General features: G+C 40.3%; 1 protein-coding gene across 4 annotated transcripts in view; it reads right to left on the reverse strand.

Annotated features, from left to right (window-relative positions):
- Positions 1-19,055, reverse strand: part of LOC311583624 (bifunctional heparan sulfate N-deacetylase/N-sulfotransferase 3) — a 153,905-nt gene that overhangs the window by 13,811 nt on the left and 121,039 nt on the right. For all 4 annotated transcript variants that reach the window (XM_084757388.1, XM_084757386.1, XM_084757387.1 and 1 more), the window contains 6 exons: positions 18,244-18,426; positions 16,243-16,339; positions 12,571-12,694; positions 8,916-9,090; positions 5,257-5,427; positions 3,759-3,868 (listed from right to left, as the gene is read on the reverse strand). In XM_084757388.1, coding sequence (XP_084613514.1) covers positions 3,759-3,868; positions 5,257-5,427; positions 8,916-9,090; positions 12,571-12,694; positions 16,243-16,339; positions 18,244-18,426 — 860 coding nt within the window. The remainder of the gene's footprint in view (positions 1-3,758; positions 3,869-5,256; positions 5,428-8,915; positions 9,091-12,570; positions 12,695-16,242; positions 16,340-18,243; positions 18,427-19,055) is intronic.

The following is a 19,055-nucleotide window of genomic DNA, read 5'->3' on the forward strand; positions in this document are numbered from 1 at the left end:
GACCAGTGATTCTGAGTCAGTAGATGGGAAAATTACAAGTTGATAGTTTTGATTTTGGTTTACAGGAATTAGCATAATCTGTGTCAGGCATTGCTACTCCTCTTTTCTACCCTATGGCTAGTCAGTTTCTTAGACTGTGCAATACAACTTAGATAGCATCACTATAGCAACCCTTCAAGAGGCTGTGGTTAGGCTTATGCTGAAGAACAGCCCTTTAATCTGATTAGATAATTCCTATTTACATCGCTTTAGGTTTATACTAGTTATTTCAAACCCAAACTCACCAAGACAATCAGTTAAAACAACAGCAACACACACATTGTTCAGTGCCATTACAAATCCACCATGGCAGTGGTGAGCCACTTAAAACATCATGTATTGGCTGGTGGTTCTGTGTGAAATTTAGAATTCTGGAACACTTTTTCAGCAACTACGGAAAAAAACACCCACCCTGATTTTTGAGTTTTTTTATTTTATTTTGTTTTTGTTTCTTTGCCTGCTATTCTTTTTTAAAAGTATCTTTTCTAGGAGAGTAGGCTCTACTGAAGAAGCATAAAATCTGCTTAGAATATTCCTGCACGTCAAGATTGTACAGCAAATCCTCTGTACAGACTGCCTTCCACTCCCCTATTGTACTCTGTGTAAACACTGAATTGATGTGGTTAGTTGAAAATTTGTGCTAGTCCCACAGGGGACTTAAAAAAAAAATTCAAGGGAGATAGTAACTTCTGGATATCCACAAGAGGTCACCTAGAAAAGCTAAGTATTGGAGGAGTCCAATGACAGCACATTTTTTTGTTTTGGGTTTTTTTTTTCCAAAACAGATAATCTTCACTATTGTTAGTAATAAAATAATAAGCAATGATAAACTATACACTGAGTAGTCTCTTGGCAGTTGTGTCAATGGTATTTCTCTCCTAATCAGGCCACATTTTCAAAGCACTGGGAAACAGCTGTTGGGTCATAGTGACTGATGGGAGGAAAGGATTGTTAGGATAGGATCCAGATAAGCAACCTAATGGGGCATCAGGTGAGGACCGATCGTTTCAAAGCAAGGACAATGAGGAGTATTGTCCAAATAACCTACAACATGTGGCTGGTGTTAGGCCAATCAATGGCTGACAAGAAAATGTGGCAAGAAACAGCTGGGAGGTACATATTCCATGTCAGCAAGGGGACAGCTTGGGCAGCCCTGCTGGACTAGAAACCGCTTTTACAGATTACTCCATCTTACCCTGCTACTTGCCCTGACCAGGGAAGAGAATCTCATAATGGGCAATTTAAGCCAGCTACATCCCAGGTGCACAGTGACCCACAGTTCTCTGTAGATAGTATGTTTCTTTGATAGTCATTCTCTCAAGTTCACGTTGCCTTTTCCAGCAATAGAGATGAATAAAAAAGCTTTCTGCTGAGCAGGATGCAGCAAGGACAAACACACAGCATGCAGGTCAAGGACCACTCTACAAAAAAAGAAATTATGTCTTTATAGACTACTTTACTTCTCTCTCTTTTTTTTCTTCTGAAACACAATGCCTCGCTGGATACCCTATAAAAAGATAAGGCAACTTGAAATAGAAAATCATTTAGAAAATAGAAGATTTCTTTTCAAAGAGATACTTCAGAAAGCAGAAAGCAGAAAGTAGAAAGTGGACTTGAATTTCTAACTGCAAACTAAAAGCATACGGCTTTCTTTAAGGTTAAGTTGAATGTTAAATATTTAAAGCTCGTGTCCTCCAATCATTGAAGTAAAACTCCACAAAAGTGGCCATTCTACAAGTATAGAAAACTGGCCCAGCAGGTGAATGGGAGCAGCAAAGCTTGAGACTCCTGGGAAGAAAGCTCAAAACTCCAGAGTTACAGGATCCTTTGGCCTCTAACCCAGAGTGTCTAACACGCAGATGGTTGGTACCCAGTGTAAGCAGCGTTTGATGCTTTTCTGACATCTCTTTACTACAAGGGATGCTGAGAGGAAAAAAGAACCCTTTCCTGACTTTCTAAATAGTCATGGAATAGAGTGTAACAGGAGAAGCAAACCCAGATGATCTGTTGAACTGAATTTTATCTGGGAGGAGTTGGGGAAGGAAGGGTGAAATGATCAAAGAAATTAATGATGATGATGATGATGATGATGATGATGATGATGATTATATTAAATGTAGAGAAAAAGAAAAAAGACAAGAAGCTGGAAGTGGCATGCTGATGTGAGGTAGATATGCCAGAAGTTAGGGGGAGGAGTGGAGAGGTGAAAATGATTAAAATATATTGCGTGGAATTCTCAAATTAATAAAACATTAAAATATTTATATTTTATGTAATAAAACATTAAGAATATTTGTTATAGTTTACAAAAAGCATAGTAGAAGTGTTTTATAATATAGTCTTTTTAAGTTTTTTAAAACTCAGACCATAAATCCTATAATTAAGGAAATACATAGTGAGAATATGGCTTGTATTCAGTCCATTTCAGTGCCTCTGCTGAGTTGCTCAGCTGAGATGGGGCAAGCACAGCCCTCATGATTGACTGCAGAGGAAAGATTGGGGCGATGTAGGAAAGACTGAGGGTACAAACCTTAAGGTACAGACACAGCACAAGAGCTAACACTTCCTTAAAATTCTGCTCCCTAGCTTTCCTTTCCCTAGTCCTAGTTTCCAGTCTGAAAAGATCAGTGAAAATTAGCCATCCTCCAAACCAAAGACCAAACCAAACCAAACAAACCAAAAAAGAAAACAGAAACAAATAAACAAACAAAACAAAACAAACCTGAACCACCTGCCTGCCCAACCAAACCAAACCTAAACTAGTGCTGTAACTGCCAAAGGAAGGAAGGATGGACAGCAGGGTCAGATTCACAGCGGGTAAAGACAGGCAAAAGAGGAGGCACGCTTAGGTTTATAATAGTGCTCTTTCCTCCTATCCCGTCACCACTGGGCTTTTTTTTTTCTACATGATATCATTTCAGAAAGCCACACAAAGGTCAGTTCCTAAACTGTGTCAGTCATGTCTTCATGTTCCTAAAAAGTCCCACTATCACCCACCTGGTGGGTTCTGCCCTCACCTACTACTGTCTTAGGGTTACTCTTGAAACACCATGTTCAAAGCAACTTTGGTTGGGGGAGGAAAGAGTTTATCTGGCTTACACATCTACAACATAATTCATCATCAAACCATGTCAGGACCGGAACTCAGTCAAGCAGGGCAGGAACCTGGAGGCAGGAGCTGAAGCAGAGGCCATGGAACGGTGCCTCTTACTGGCTTGCTCTTCATGCCTTGCTCAGCCTGCTTTCATATAGAACCCAGGACCACGGCCTGGGGATAGCATGACCCTGGGCAAGGCCCTCCCTCATCAATCACTGATTAAGAAAATTCTTTACAGCTGGATCTCATGGAGGCATTTTCCCAACTGAGGTTCCCTCCTTTAAGAAGAGTCTAGCTTGTGTCAAGTTGACCTAAAACTAGCCAGGATGTCTACTTCTTTCAAGTGGACTCTTCTAAGGTTCCTGGTTAGTTTAATGAATCACAACTATTTTTTTTCCATGTTCCTTCTAGGGGAAATCTTTGCCTAGTTAAGAATCAAGAAGATTTAGAACATTTCTTTGCCATACTGTATAAATGTTTTTTCTCAGTTGGAGAGTGTCAACCTAGAAAATAGCCGGCATTCAAAAAGCTGTTAATCAGTCAATTGTATCATCCAACTACAACTTCTTTATAATTGGTTCTGTTCTGAAACTTCAGTAAACCAATTAGAATACAAACTTACGTTAAAGCTTCAGAGTAATTATAATGAGGTGAAACTCCTAGAAACTTCTGGACTTCATCCATCACTGTTGCAGGGTCAGTTCTTAGCTGCTGCCCGTCGATAATTAGCAACTAAATTACCAAAGTAATAAGAAAAAGACATAGATGTTGAAAAACATGTCAAACCCTATAATGGCAAATTCCCGTACTCTGAACTTATTCGGGCACTGTCCTTGGGGATCTGCATACATTGTTGGGAGGTGCAATAAAGCCATTTTTATTAGTGACTTGGAAATAAGTCAAGCTAACCTAGCACTCTGATGCTTTATGACAAGTCAGGGAAATGATATGGAAGCTACAACAGTAATGGGGACAAAGTGTGCTTAGGAATGTGACGGTGACACCATAGCACAAGAGTCGCATCACTCATGCTGGGACAGATTACTGTAGCACAGAAGAAAGCTTTCAATGAAGTCAGAATGCTGGTTCCTGTCTCAAATCTCAGCACCCAGGAGTCCAAGACAGGAGGATTGTGAGCTCGAGGCCAGGAATAGAGTGAGACCCTGTGTCTAAACAGCAACCACCACCCCCTCCTTGCTTAGCTCCCTCCTGAACAGAAGGGTTATAATAGGCTTAGGTGTGATGAGACAGAGAACCTATCATCTCCCAATTCCATTCAGGAGTGGTATTTGAGAAACCGTCTAATAATCTGTGTGGAAGGAGTCAGGAGTCACAGAGACGTGAATATGGGCAGAATGCTGCTCAAGGAATGAATGGGGCTAGGCAGTGGTGGTCAATCAGTAGGCCATGACAGAAGTCACAGACTTCGTCACACAACTTTGTCAAAACTCCCTTTGCAGTATTTTCAGTTAGTCTACACTGTACCATGATGTGGACAGACTGCTCCCTTCTGACATGAAGCTACTCAGCTTTCCCATATAGCTAACGGAAATTAGATGAGTGTTTTGTTTTGCTTGGCTGCGATATGTTTAACTAGCTGTCTCTTGTCATAGCTGTCCTACTGGACACATGGTTTTGGAGCCATGGGACTCACTTCTGGGGTCGCCAGGCAGGCTGCTTATGTAATCCAGAGTAGGGACTGGGGATTTATGGAAGCTGATGCCAAGCAAAGGAGAACAAACAACGAGTGTAAAGGTCCTCATGAAGACGTCAGCAAGCTGTTACAGAAAGAAATCATGATGCTTTATTTAAGAAAACGATGGCTGTCTGGTTCGATGGAGAAATACTCTCGCAAAACAGGATGTAGAGAATTTGAAGCTCTTCAAACTCTGTACCCTTAGGGATGGCAATGCTAATGCCAACAAATGGTCAGGGAGAATTAGCCTGAGACACTCTTGCAAAATTAAACCATTTTTTCAACTTCTGTCTATTTTTCTCTGCCACTATCATTATTTGCAAGTAACGGATAAAACCTAGCAATGTTTTAATGAGTGAAAATGCCCTCGGTGTTTGAGGCAAACCATCCACTTAATGAGCTTGAAGTTCTGTCTGCTTCATACCTGAAAGGGAGGGAAATAGACAAGCCACCTCTCAATGTGGCTGGCGTACCACCCAGGGACCAGGCATCTCTTCTGCAGGGTTCGGAGTTCCCAGGGTGCATGGGGTCCAGCAGAGATCACTTCATAGAAGCTAAACTTGAGAGCTGCAGGATCTTCATGGAATCGCTGATGCTACAGTGAGAAGGCGGATGATTAAACTAACTTCAACCATAGGCATAAATAATTAAAACCCAGTCTTTCCACGAAGCTAAAGGGAGGAATGCTGAACTATTAGACAGTTATTTGTTTTGAAATTAATAATAGATGAAACTGCACTCGGAGCCTCGAAGTTTAAAGTTATGACACTGGTGAGATTGTAGGTTTTGGGAACAGGTTGTTGAAGCTGAGTGGTTTCCTAGGGTTTCTTCTTAACAAAGATCACTGAGCTTTCCCTCAGTTTACACATATTGTTCTGAAAGTAAACTTTCAAAACCTGCCTTAGACGCAGCAGCATACCTTTGCCAGCCCATAATCGAACCACTCATCACGCTCAGTGAATATCCCTACTACACAAGCACCCTGCCAGTCCTAGTCTTAACATAGGTTTTGATAGAAAGCCCTATTGGCTGCTTTAAGTGGAGAAACTACTGCAGATGCTGGCATGCACATTATGTGAGATGTACAGATTTTTACTACACGTCACCCAGCTTCTAAAAGCCAATGTTATTTTATCTAATGGTAGCCTTTGTGGTGAACCAGAATAAGAAAACGCAGAAAGCAGCAACTGAAGTATGAAAATGTTTCCTAATGGCTCTGTCTCAGACCCATGGGTTCAAAGACAACCACCTTTCCCCCAAATTGATCAATAAGCACTCAGGCACAGTGCTGTGGCTATTCACCACATATAGTTGAAGATCAAATTTGCTGCAACTGGAATTCCACTTACTGCACTGCAGCTCTTCCAGCCTCTGTTCACCCACTGTGGGATGATTTGTTTGCAATATTTATGAAGCTTTGTTAGTCCAAAGCCTTGGGCTCTCTTCCCCACTCCTATGTGTGTATGTGTGTTTGTGTGTGTGTGTGTTTGTTGTATTTCCAATTTCTTGGGGTTAAGTGGTTGCCAAGCTCAAATTTTCTTCTTTCCTTTTGAGCCAATCAAGGTGCATTTCTTTTCCCCCAGATGCTTTTTGGAGAAAGTGGCTGGTGTAAAATAAAACCTGTCAACTTGCAATTTGAAGCACACTTTGGCTTGAGAGATGGCTCTGGATTTGGCATAAAAGATGGATGCGAGGCTGTGATCTTAGCTTCCCAGATGGCCCCATGTCCTCTGGTGCAGATGATCTTATCTTCATTACTGCCTCTCTGAAGCCTGCCGCTCCCCATGACTCTGCTCCCAGTCTGTCGCTGAACCATCTCACAATGTGTCCTTCCACGTGGGAACTGGACTAACTGTTTTTGCTACACAGAGAAGGACGTAGTGCTTCGGAACACTTTATTCTCCAATAGCATAACTGTCAAGAAGTGAGCTGTTGGGGGCTGGAGAGATGGCCCGGTGGTTAAAAGCAAGTGCTCTTATGGCCATTGGTCAGTTCCTAGCACCTATAACAGGCAGCCCACAACCACTTGTAAGTCCAGCCCCAGGGGATTCAGCACCCTTCCTTGGTCTCTTTCATCACCTGCACATACCCATGCACAGATACACAAACATATAGTTTAAAAAATCTTAAAAAAAAACCAGCTGTCTGAAATCACACCACTGACAGTATAACACCCATTTATGCTGGAGGCTCTGAATCGCATGGACCGCTTAGAACATAGGCGATCAACATTATGTCTAGCCCACTTGCAGGGTTTCTGTAAACACAACTGTCCACATCATGGAAATAGAATGTTTCCCTCTGTTTCTGCCCTGTCCTGCTGTTGACCTTTTTTTTTTTTTTTTAACATACAGCTCCACTTGCACTATTAAAATGTCCTGTTTGAATGTTTACCTGTTTTTCTCTTACAAATCATTCCCTACTTTAAAGATTTCCCAGTGGTTCTTCCAATGCTGCGATTCCTCTGTTGCTAAATCTAACTTGCTCTTAAGTTGGGCTTTATCCCTGAATGAGTCTGTGCCTTATTTATATCTTCCTAGTTTTTATGCTCATTTACACACACTGTTTTTCCAAATAAACCAAAAGCAGTGTTATGTATGAACTCAAATCACTTTTCAAACAATACTTGGCAAAGGTCATTACAATTCTTTGATGAAAAGATGGACAACGAACATTAGGAAAGTACTTAAAAATTCTTAACTCGGCATGCTGTCATTCCAGCACCTTGAGAGGGGAAGTCAGGAAGTTGAGTTCAAAGTCATCCTCTGCTACATAGCAAGGTCCAGGCCAGCCTGGGCTACATGAAACTTCATCTCAAGAAACCAACCAAACCAAAACATAACAAAATTACAGAACTGAGAAAGGTTGATTAGCTAACTAAAGAGTCAAAGTGAATAGAGACATGAAAAAAAAAACCCCTCAATTTTGTTGTAGATATATGCTTAATTTTGTATACTTCATGTTAGGTGATAAAAACTGTCACTGGGCATTTTGAAGACTCACTGAGATTATGTTAAATCATCTCAAAGTGACTGTCTTCACCAAGTTCTAGCAACCCTCAGGGACACGGTGACAGTAAGCACATGAGAAAAAGGTATAGAGGAGTCTGGACAGGCCGAGGCCAAGCTTTCGGGAATGGAGGATTTTGTATATGCTTTGCTGTCCCATTGCTTTTCAGTAGAAACTGTTACTTAGGGTCTTTTGGAGCTGGGTCAGCAGTTTTACTGCACACAGCCACGCTTCCTTGCATATCCTTTACTGCCGATTTTGAAATACAGTGGTAGAGTTGCCAAAGAGACCTTAGAGCCTACAAAACATGGATTAAAAAAAGCTAGCTTTTTGTAATTTATTCATATGTTTGAGGAAAAATAATGATTTTAAATTATTACATTTACCTTAAAATGCAGATGTATTAAATATGTATTCAATAAACATGTATTCAATACCCATGTATACAGAGAAACATGTTTCAGTTGCAATTCATTGCCTACTATGTTTTATTAAGAGAAGTTACCAAAATAATGAGAAAAAAAACTTGATAGTGTTTGTTTCTTCTTGGAGACCAAGAATAAATAATGTCCTTGCTGCACATATAAATTAGCTAATAGGTCTTCTGTCCATTGAAATGTGAGGTGGTGTGGCTGTGGAGACAACGCAGATGGCAAAGTGCTTGCTCTGCAAAGGGAAGGACTTGAGCTCCATCCCCAGAATTAATATTCAAAGGTAGATGTTGTAGGGTATGCTTGTCATCTCAGAGCTTGGGAGATATAGACAGGCAGATCCCTGGGGCTCAATGGCTGGCCTGTATGGCCCAACCAGTGAGTTCTCAGTGAGAGACCCTATCTCAAAAACAAGGTGGAGGGCTCCTGAGAGATAACATCTCAGGCTGACCCCCTCCCCTTCCCCACAGACAGTCCCCCCTCCCGAGCTGCATATACTCTTATAACTGTATAACTGCGTGGATAGATGTACCCATTCAAAGAAAGCATGCCCTTCAAACAAAGGTAACAATTTTGCAGAAAGCCACCCCCTCCTCCATTGTGCATATTCTCCATCTCTCTGTTGCGCACATGATTTCCTTACCTGGTACCAGGAGTATGCTCGGTCGGACGGGTCAATGAGTATGGTGATGATTTTGGCTTTTGGGACCAGAGAAGCTGCCCTTTTAGGAGCTTCCTCTGAGTGGAAGTAATTGGCGCTCTTCTCAAACAGGAAGTCAGTGGTAACATTAGATGGGACTGGGAAGAAATCCATGTACCTAGAAAGGAGTATCTTTTTTCAAAATAAGCCTCTTACGTTTATATGCTGGTGACCACAGTCATTAAAGGCAGCCAAGAAATACATCTGTCCCCTAAAAAACTGACAACCAAGCCTTTCTCTACAGCAGTTTCCCCTCTAGTTTGTAAAGGATACATGTTCAAAACACTAACAATGTTCTCCTAAAAACTATTTTTGTGGATTTTGTTGTTGTTGTTGTTTTTTTCTATTTTGCTTAACTTCAGAAAAAAAATATGGGGGAACAAGGATATAGGAAAAAAGTAATCAAAATGTAGTTTTTGTGCAAAATGCATCTGGCAGAAAAATAACACAGAGACCCCAGAACAAAGAAAATGTGATGATACAGAGGATACATGTAGTTTACAGACATTCAAATTAATCCATACAGCACAGGCTTTGTTATCACAGTAAAATAATGTCCCTCTCACCACTGGTTCCAGCTGGTATATTCCATCACGGAGTGTCAAAACACAGAGTGACACTGCCTGTTTCCTTTTAAAATGCAATGTTACTATGTTTCTGTTTAGAATTTAGCATAAAACCTTATCAAACTTTCCCACATCAGGCCTTGCTTCCTAGAGGGCAACGAGAAGTCAAATCAGGAGTGTGATGTCAGCAATGCCTGCCGGCTCAAGCACAGAAACGTAGCCATTTGCTTAGCGTTCCAGCCGTGCGAAAGTGGTCAGGCAGGCATGGCTACACCAGCTCATGATGCTTCTATAGCAGGAAGGGAAACCATTCAGAAGAAAAGGCCTTTGTTTAAACTTTAATTTCCAGGAGTTACATTTTACGATAATGACCTCACTCTGCATCTCTCCTTCCTTCAACTCACAAGCCACTGCCACTTAGGACGAGGGCAGTTCAATAATCACTGAGCAAGAGTCATCACCACTTCCGATGGCGGCGCGCATCAGTTTATAGAGTGCTTCACGGCACCGAAAGGTCATGTGACTCTCAGACCACGTGACATTGTCTTTTAACCTGCTCGGGCTTCTGCCAGGACTCCAGTTGGTACCACAAAGCAAACTGTAACCGAGGTAACAGAGACATCTAGACACCTACAGCAACAAAATCTTGCTGTGTGCTCCAAGGGCTGCCCTGCTGTGAAGGTCATTTGGCTTCCTTTTAGAGGAAACGAGATATGAAAACACTTGAGGGGTGTTTGATCTGCTGTCTTTTGTGGTGTACACTTTATTGATAGAAGTGCCACATTTTAGCTTTCTTATTTAGAAGCTTACACTGCTTCGAGGGGCTAGGATTAGCATGAGTGTCTGACCCTATTTGCTCCAAGCCTATCTCAAGCCTACTTCTGAAAATTCATCCACAAAACGATGAATAGAAAGGACAGGGGTGCATGTACGCATGCGTGAGTGTGTGTATGTGTGAGTGTGCTTCTCCTGCACGCGTATGTGGAGCTCAGAGGCTGATGTTGGGTGCCTTCTCTATTATTTTTCACTTCTTTTGAGAGACAAGTTTCTTTACAGAACCTGTTTCTGGCCATATAAACCAGACCACAGGCCAGCAAGCCCTTGGGGTCCCCTCTACTTCGACCCCCAACAAGAACTTTTCACATTGAGAAACCTTTCCCAGCTCTGATCCCGAGAATCTTCAACTGATTGTTCTCAGAGCTGGGCTATAAGTCTCGAGGTACCCAAGTGCTGCAGGGCTCTACGGCTGTCTGCACACCATTCCATCTCTCCTGCTACATCGCTATGCATTTAAAAACAAAGTCAAATCGTAAATAATAATGTTATCCTGAGACCCTCTCATTGCAGGTTTTGGCTATTTTTTGTCAAAGGTGGAATTAAAAAAAATTCATTTGCCCTACTTTATACCCTATTTGTACACTCAGACTGCTTGTCAGTTAAGGCAGTCCTAGCTTTACGCAGATCTTAAAACAGAAGCAGATCCACGTGCTTAGATTAGTTAAGTGTGTGTAAGCACTGTTAAAACGGTCTCAGAACTCTGAGGCACACAATCTTCAGCCCTGTGGAATAAATCCCCAAGGAACCTCCGATGGGTGATGCTTCACAGGGAAGCTAGGCAGTCGCCTGAGAACACGCTTGATGCTACTGAGAGCAAAGCTGTAACTCCAGTTATAAAATGACACTCGCAGTTACCATTATCTATTATTTGAATAAATTGCCTTGTATAATGTATAATTTGTCAATCAAAAGTATTTGGGGGTACTTTTGGTGAGCTGTATTTAGATCTACGATGCTTCTCCCATTTGTTAACTTATGTTTTGCAGTATTGGGGGACTGCATATATTAGGTGACACTCTACCACTGAGCTACACCCCTTGCCCCTACTGAGTGATACTGTTACTTGTGTCATGTTCTTGTACACTGTTTGAAGAAATTTTAATTCTTATTACAGTGTTAACATGCTTATGATCAAAAAGGCTTAGAATGATATAATTTATGACAAAATTGATTTTTAAAAAGATGTATTTATTTTTTATGTGCATTGGTGTTTTGCCTGCATGTATGTCTGTGTGAGGGTGCTAGACCATCTAGAACTGAAGTTACAGACAGTTGTGAGCTGCTGAGACATCTCTCCAGAGTCCCAAATTGATCATTTTTAAGTTCCAGGAATGCCAAGGATTTTACTTCTAGAGAGAAAAACTTTCAAATCCCCATTTTGCCCAGTTTCTATTCTATTAGAGAGAGCATGGTAGCAAAGGTTGAAGTAGTTGCTAGTTTATTTAACACCACACAATTAGTTAATATCCAACCACCATGTGGAAGAATGGGTCATGAACAAGAGGATAGTTAGCATGCAACTTCTTTAGATGCTCAAATGATGCTCACCTCATCAGTCTTTCTACAGATTACCCGTAAGGATCTCTTGGCATAGTTGATGTTTAGAAAACTGAGATAATGCAACCAGCCTGACCACAGAGGGTTTATTATTATATTGTATGTCTATTCATAAGCTACATTATTACTTCAGATTCTAGCCATTTTCTTCACACTTAACATTCTAAACTCAAAGGTAAAAAATTAATTTTTATTGATACCTTTAACATTTTATAGCTTCCATTAGTCATGAAATATACACACATTTCCATTTCTAGTTAATTTTTTGTCCCTCTCATCAAAACACGATAAACATGATATATTCAGACCACAGTATCACTCCACGAAAGGTGCACAAGGGCAGGGGGACATTCCCCGGCTTGCACTCTCGCTCTGAATGCACATCTGCAACTACTGTCAAGGATAATCAACACCGATTGGCACGTGGGCCTCCCGAGGCAAGAAGCCCTTCTGTTAACTGGAAAGCCTTGTTATTAATGACTTTTCTGCTTCTTTAGACTACTGGTCAGCCAATTTCTAACATGTGCAGCCTGAATTTTATCTGTGGTCACACACTTTTGTGCATCTAAATAGTAGCACTAAGTTTATACTGTGCACGGTACATATACTTTTAGATTTATACTAATAACCCATCTTACCAATCAATCCCCCTGTGGTAGTTATTTCTATTAAAGAACTGTACCTCCTCAAAGGATTTTGGGCTGGGGGAGTTACTAAGGATGGAAGGGTGCATAATCAGGAACAGACACAAGGCAGTGGTACCTGAAATGACAGCAGAGATTAGAAATTAACGAGTGGAAAAGATACATCCCTACTGTTAGCATTTCAGTCACCAACGAACTCGCATTATAATGATCTGAGCAGATTCTTTCCATGTACCCCCTAGAAAACTGAACGGACAACCTGCAGCTGACAGGAGGCACTTCTCACCAGTGGAGAGAGAGTGGTGAGAGCCGGGTCCCTACACTTTTGATATCAGCTAAGTCACTGGTTTCATCTGTGACTTTGGTTGTTAGCCTCTCTTTACTGCAGCTTTCTTAAAGGGAAAAGTCATCTGTCCCCGATGCTAAAAGATATCCAATATCTTTTGCATACATCCTGTGGTTGTTTAGCTAGGTGTTTTTGTGGAACTCCTGACAGGGGGAGTGGGAGTGTCTCTGACTCTTTTGGCTGTTCTTGGGACCCTTTTCCTCCTACTGGTCAGCTTTGATATGAGAGTTTGTGCCTAGTCTTATTGCATCTTGCTCTGCCATGTTTGCTTAGCATCACTGGGAGGCCTGCTCTTTTTTGGAGGGAAACAAAGGAGATGAGGATCTCTGGGAGAGGGGAGGTGGGGCTACGTGGGAGGGTTGGAAGGAGGGAAGACTGTGGTCAGGACGTACTGTATGAGAGAAGAATAAATAAAAAGCAAAAGGAAAATAAAAGACATCTTATAACTCAAGATTTTTTAAAATTAAAAAAGTAAATGAACTATATCATTTAATATATGTCATTACCCAAACTGATACTTGTTTGATATAATATTCAATATAATATAAACATTGACATAATGTTCTTCCTGAGGCCTGTGAAAACCAATTGAGGATTTAATCCTTTAACAAGTTTTCATAAACTTGAGTGTACCTACACACAACAAATGATCAAAGATTATTTAAATTGTTAAGTTTGGAGAGAAGTGTTCTTTTTAGTGCCATAACACAAAATTTACATATATTGGAAACAGAATGGCACATCATAGGTAATCACATAGTTTGGGAACAAGGGCATCATTTTTTAAAGGTATAAAGTTAGTGTTGTTTTCACCTAAATCAAGAGGTTGAAAAATAAAAGTGTGTAGCTCGGGCTCCTGCATGAGAACAGAAGGCACTTTGGCTTCAGTTTGCCAAAGATTTGCACATTACTTGCAACTATGACTGTTTTTGTAATATCACCCAAAAAAGGTATCTCTTGTTTCTACATTCAATATCCCCAGGAAATAAACATCCCCTATAATTTCTACATACTCATGTGATCTAACTGCTGTGATCTATGGACTGTTCTCTGTCAATTTATTTCAGGTCAAAAGATAGCAAGAACAATCTTTCACTTGCAGAAGGTACCATTCTAAAATTGCCAGTAGTAATATCATGCTACCATTTGTACAAAATTTGGTATCTTCTTATGACTCAAAGTTTTCTTTAAAATTGTATTTCCATATATAATATCTGTTTTTTTTTCGAGACAGAGTTTCTTTGTGTAACCTTGGCTGTCCTGGACTCACTTTGTAGACCAGGCTGGCCTTGAACACACAGAGATCCACCTGCCTCTGCCTCCCGAGTGCTGGGATTAAAGGCGTGCACCACCACGCCTGGACCTTATAATATCTGTACAGTATAAAAATGTTTAAAATAGTGGTCAACTACAAGATTGTCTAAAAGGCAGCATACCAAGAATATGCCTCTAAGCCAAACAGTGAACACTTTACCCACAATCAAGGAGACTACACCGGCTGAGATGCAAGGACCTGAAGTAGACAGTGTTCTTCAACACCTCGACCCAGCACTGATCCTCAAACTCTGTTTGTAGCCCAGGCACATAGAAGCTGGCTCACAGACACATCGGTGCCCATCCAGGGTTTCTGACTTGACTCAGTAGGTCTAAGATGTGGTGTAAGAATTTGTACTTCTACAAAGCTCTGTGACATCTACACTGCTGCTCTGGTGACTGTCTTTATTTAAAAAAATTAAAGACTAAAGAGATGGGTGAAAGAGTATCTAAATATACAGTGGGTGTGGGATAGGGGATGGATGAGTGGACGGACTGTCCCTACTGAAACTCACAGAAAGAGAGCAAGAGTCAGGCAAATCCTAGGGCCAAGCATTTTGTTGCATTTTCAGCATTATGATCTTTGTGAACTCTAGGTCTTAGCTTCCTAGTCTGTTTATTAGGGAGAAAAAGATTGATTATCAGGTTTTCATCAAGGTTCAGAAGTTATTTTTAGTGTAAATACTGCCCAGAGCTGTGTAACATTTGTCTAATACCCAGAGCTGTGTAACATTTGTATTTAGAGTGGGTACATTTTATTGAATGATATAAACTACACCTCAACCACTCCCAAACTGGGCAGATTAATTTTCATTAACACAATGATTTTTCTATAATGATTTTATGCCAAAGGCAAATGTCATATCCAAATAGTAACATAAGCATTTGAAAACCCAGCAGAGTTTACTCTGCCTAGGAACACTTTTGCTGGCTAAGCACTATGGTGAAGTGTCTCTCTCCAGTGTGGCAGGAGAAACAATGTATCCTGCAGAGCTCTAATGCAAATTGGATATGTCAAGATTCAGACAGAGGTGATGAGTAATGACCAGGTTATGGGATGGCAGAGGGAGTTCACTGAGGCGATTTCAGCTTCAGTGTTTTCCTAAGCGTCTTTAGGCGTTCGGTAGATAAGGACGAGGAGACACGGAAGGGAAGGAATGCCTGCCATTCTTATCCATGATCTCTGACTATTTGCAAGTGGCACTAAAAGGAACGAAGCACCTGAGTCTGCTTATGTTGCACAGAATTCTCAGTCATCTACATAGCCGAGGAAAGGTACTGGCACACGGTGCAGTTTTTGTGGTCGTTCTCTATGAAGCAAGAATCTAAGGGCCCCAGGCCATTTATCATGCAGGATGCAGCTCAACGGTTTGGCATTAAAACTTCCACTGGGCTTTACTTTAATACTGAGGTTTACAGAAACAAGAAGTTTATGGAGGAACAAATTGCATGCCAATTTAAGAAAGTGTGCAGTGAATGCCTCCTGGGTGTGAATAACACTTTGATAGCAGAAAGTTTTGTTTATGTCTAGGCATTCTGCTTATCAAACACCTTTTGGGCTTTTATTTTTAAAGTCACCTCTCCAAGAAAGTAAACTGTATCTGGAAAGCAGAGACTATTTGTCTGGAAAAGATTTCTTATAACGACCCAGGTACTTACATATGTCTCTCTTGGCGTTTGAGCAAACCCTGTCAATCATTTTCTAAACACAAAATTAGTTTTAATTTTAGAAATGTTAACTGCACTTCTGGAGTAAGATCCTTGGGAACGAAATAAGATGTGCCAGCAAACTGACTGCTGTGTCTTTCAACTGACATTCATTTCCCCCACATCCTATTAAGCCACTTGGCAAAGCACTTAGTACTTTACTCAGCTGGACAAGGTTGTGTCGCAGGGATGTATGCTGTTACTTTATTAGCATCACAGGAGGCTCAAGGTCTCCCTGCAACAAGGACTCACCGGCTAGTTATTTCACATTATTTAATAATAATATTAAAAGTTCTCACCAGTTTTCTGGGGTCCTATTACCAAGAATTTTGGTAAACGATCGCAGGTTTTTTCTTTAGACCAAATGTCTCTGTGGCGTTTGTCATCACAGGGGTTCTATATGGGAGAGGAATATAGTGACGTTATGCTCATGTGTGTATCCAGTCGAGAGCATCTCCAATCTTTGTTTTAAGATGGCGGAGAAGACAGGATGATATGCAAGGGGTTTCTTTTGGAAACTGAAAGCCCTGAGGTGGCCTCACAGAAGCTCTGGGGGCGATTTCTTTTTGTCCTTCATTTGAGAGTGAGGGAGTGGGAAGGGGAGGGAAGCCCACTTCATGTAAACAGCCAAGTAACCCAGGGTGTCACGTTTTTCTGTTCTTGGGAGTTCTACAGTTATCCTTTCCCTTTTAAACAGTAAACTTGTTGGGAAGACACTAATACAGTGTCTAACACAGTGGTTCTCAGCCTGTGAATCACGACCCCTTTGGCAAACCTCTGTCTCCAAATGTATTTACGTTATGATTCATAATATTAGCAAAATTAAACTTATGAGGTAGCAGCAAAAATAAATTGGGGCACCCCCAGAACATGAATAAGTGTGTTAAAGGATCACAGCCTTAGGGAATGTTGAGAAAACTGGATGAAAGGGAGAGATACTCTCAGCATTCACTAAATCACTCTACTCAAGGTTCTTCTGTACCTTAAACTAGTTTTATTACAAGAGAAGAGCTTCCTTCAAGCGGAGAGGGATCGAGCCACACTAACTTAAGGAAACAGTCAATTCCTTCCAGCTAAGTTCAAAATTTGATTAATATATATCTAAAAATGTAACTTTACCAACTATGGTGCTTAAAGCACCAAATTTTAGCAGAAATGTAAAATGAAGGTGAACTGCTCTTATACAGGCCAATTTTTGGCCTATATAAAAATCAGACACAAAGTATAGTTGTATCTAGAACATACTACAACATGCTCAGTAATGTAAAGAGGGAGGATTACAGGAGTCTTTAGTACTGTTTAATGAGTGAGCAAACTGGACTGGCTTTTCCTTCTGCTCAGTTAGCACTATAGATTTGCGAAGCTAAAGACCTTTGCTTATATGTAGCAAAGACAAAAGTGATGTGCCCCTTTTGGCTGTTAGTGTGCGTAACCACTCTTCCGTCATGACAATGATTTCAGCTTAAAAATAACTTGTGAAATTGGTGGGAAAGTTGTATGTGTTTCAAGTGTCCAACATCTGGTGATCTGTGGTAGTTAAAGAAGAAACTATATAAGAGATATTGATTTACACTCAGAATTTCAGACGCATCAAAATAGGAAAGACGTCTTCTTCAAGGCTGCCAAATACAAATATCCAAAACACTATGTATATAACATTTATATAATTCCTGATTGTTTCACGGTTCTTGCTGTAGGTAGTTTATTGTACATATGTGTAATAATACAAATGTATGTGTAAAAATATTTAATAAAAATTAGAAAAAGTCAAAAAATACAAAAGTATTTAATCGTGCAAAAAAAAAAGAAGAAGAAGAAGAAGAAGAAACTATACTTGTGATAACAACTGCAAATAAAGGCTATCATCACTGGGCTCACTCCAGAAAGCTGCTACTGTGGACTGTAACTATAGACATATGCGTGCATGTGTGTGTGTGTGTGTATGTGTGTAAGGCTGGCCAGTTGGTCTACTGCCTAACAGACAACTTGTTTATACATTTCTGATTTCAACCCATGACAGTCTGAAAGTTGATTTCTCACTCACTCCTGATTGGAAACATCACCACCACAGACTCCCACACTGAATATCTTGTACTTTCTAATGAGAAAAGAAACAGAAAACGTGCCTCAATGTGTAGCAATAATATAGGCCTACAATTAAGTAGGAAATAGCTTCTCAAATCTTAATGTTTTTCAAACGCAGTTTCACTGACACTCTGAGTTCTCACATTTGAATAATGTCACAGAACTACAAATTGCATTTGTGGTATTAATTGTTAATACCGATTATTGATTTTTACCTGCCAGAGAGGATCTTTCTGATCAGGAAAGAGCTCAAAATATTTGTGAGCCAGCTGAACCGGAGGCAGGGTTTGAAGACGCAGGTTGGTCCAGGTATGCACGAAATTGGCTAGATTCACAAATGTATATAACCCCAGTCGGTCATTTCCATAGTTAGACAAATGGGTCATGAAAATACTGATCTGAAAAGGCAAATGAACTTTGGCATAAACATAGGTTATTTTAACACTAGAGGGCAGTATGATCATAGCAATATTAAACTTAATTTTTTGAAATTAAAATAGTCTGTATAAGGATTTCAATCATGACATTTTTTAGACTTTGTATATATCCCAAAACTCTCCTTATATTAATGTGCAGTGAAGTATGATATTGACAAGGCTCAATGAGCGTTTTTTCTGAAATGTTAACATATTTCCTAATAAAAATGAGTTTAAAATAATTTTTAATCACCTAAGAAAATCACTGTTACATAGCTACCTGGTAACAGTAAGCTAAGCCTAAATAACATAGCCTAGGCATCCACATACAATGTCCTCATGAAAAGCAAACTGTCAGTCATCTGAAGAAACAGCATTCCACGAGTTGGGATTTTACAATTTCAATCTATTTTAGCTTGGTTTATGTCGTAGTGCTTCCAGTTAAGGATATAAATAATTAGTGAGGTTATGCTACTGTCCCCTGGTTTACAATTCTTTGAACTGTAATAAGACCACATGGTGTCCTGTAAGTCATTAAAACCTTTTCTGCATTCATGGTGTCTATCTTTATTCCTTACAGGAAAATCTTCTTTAGAAGCTGTTTAGTGCTC

Source organism: Acomys minous, assembly GCF_964271855.1.
Source record: "Acomys minous genome assembly, chromosome: 14".
Classification (NCBI taxonomy): Eukaryota; Metazoa; Chordata; class Mammalia; order Rodentia; family Muridae; genus Acomys; species Acomys minous.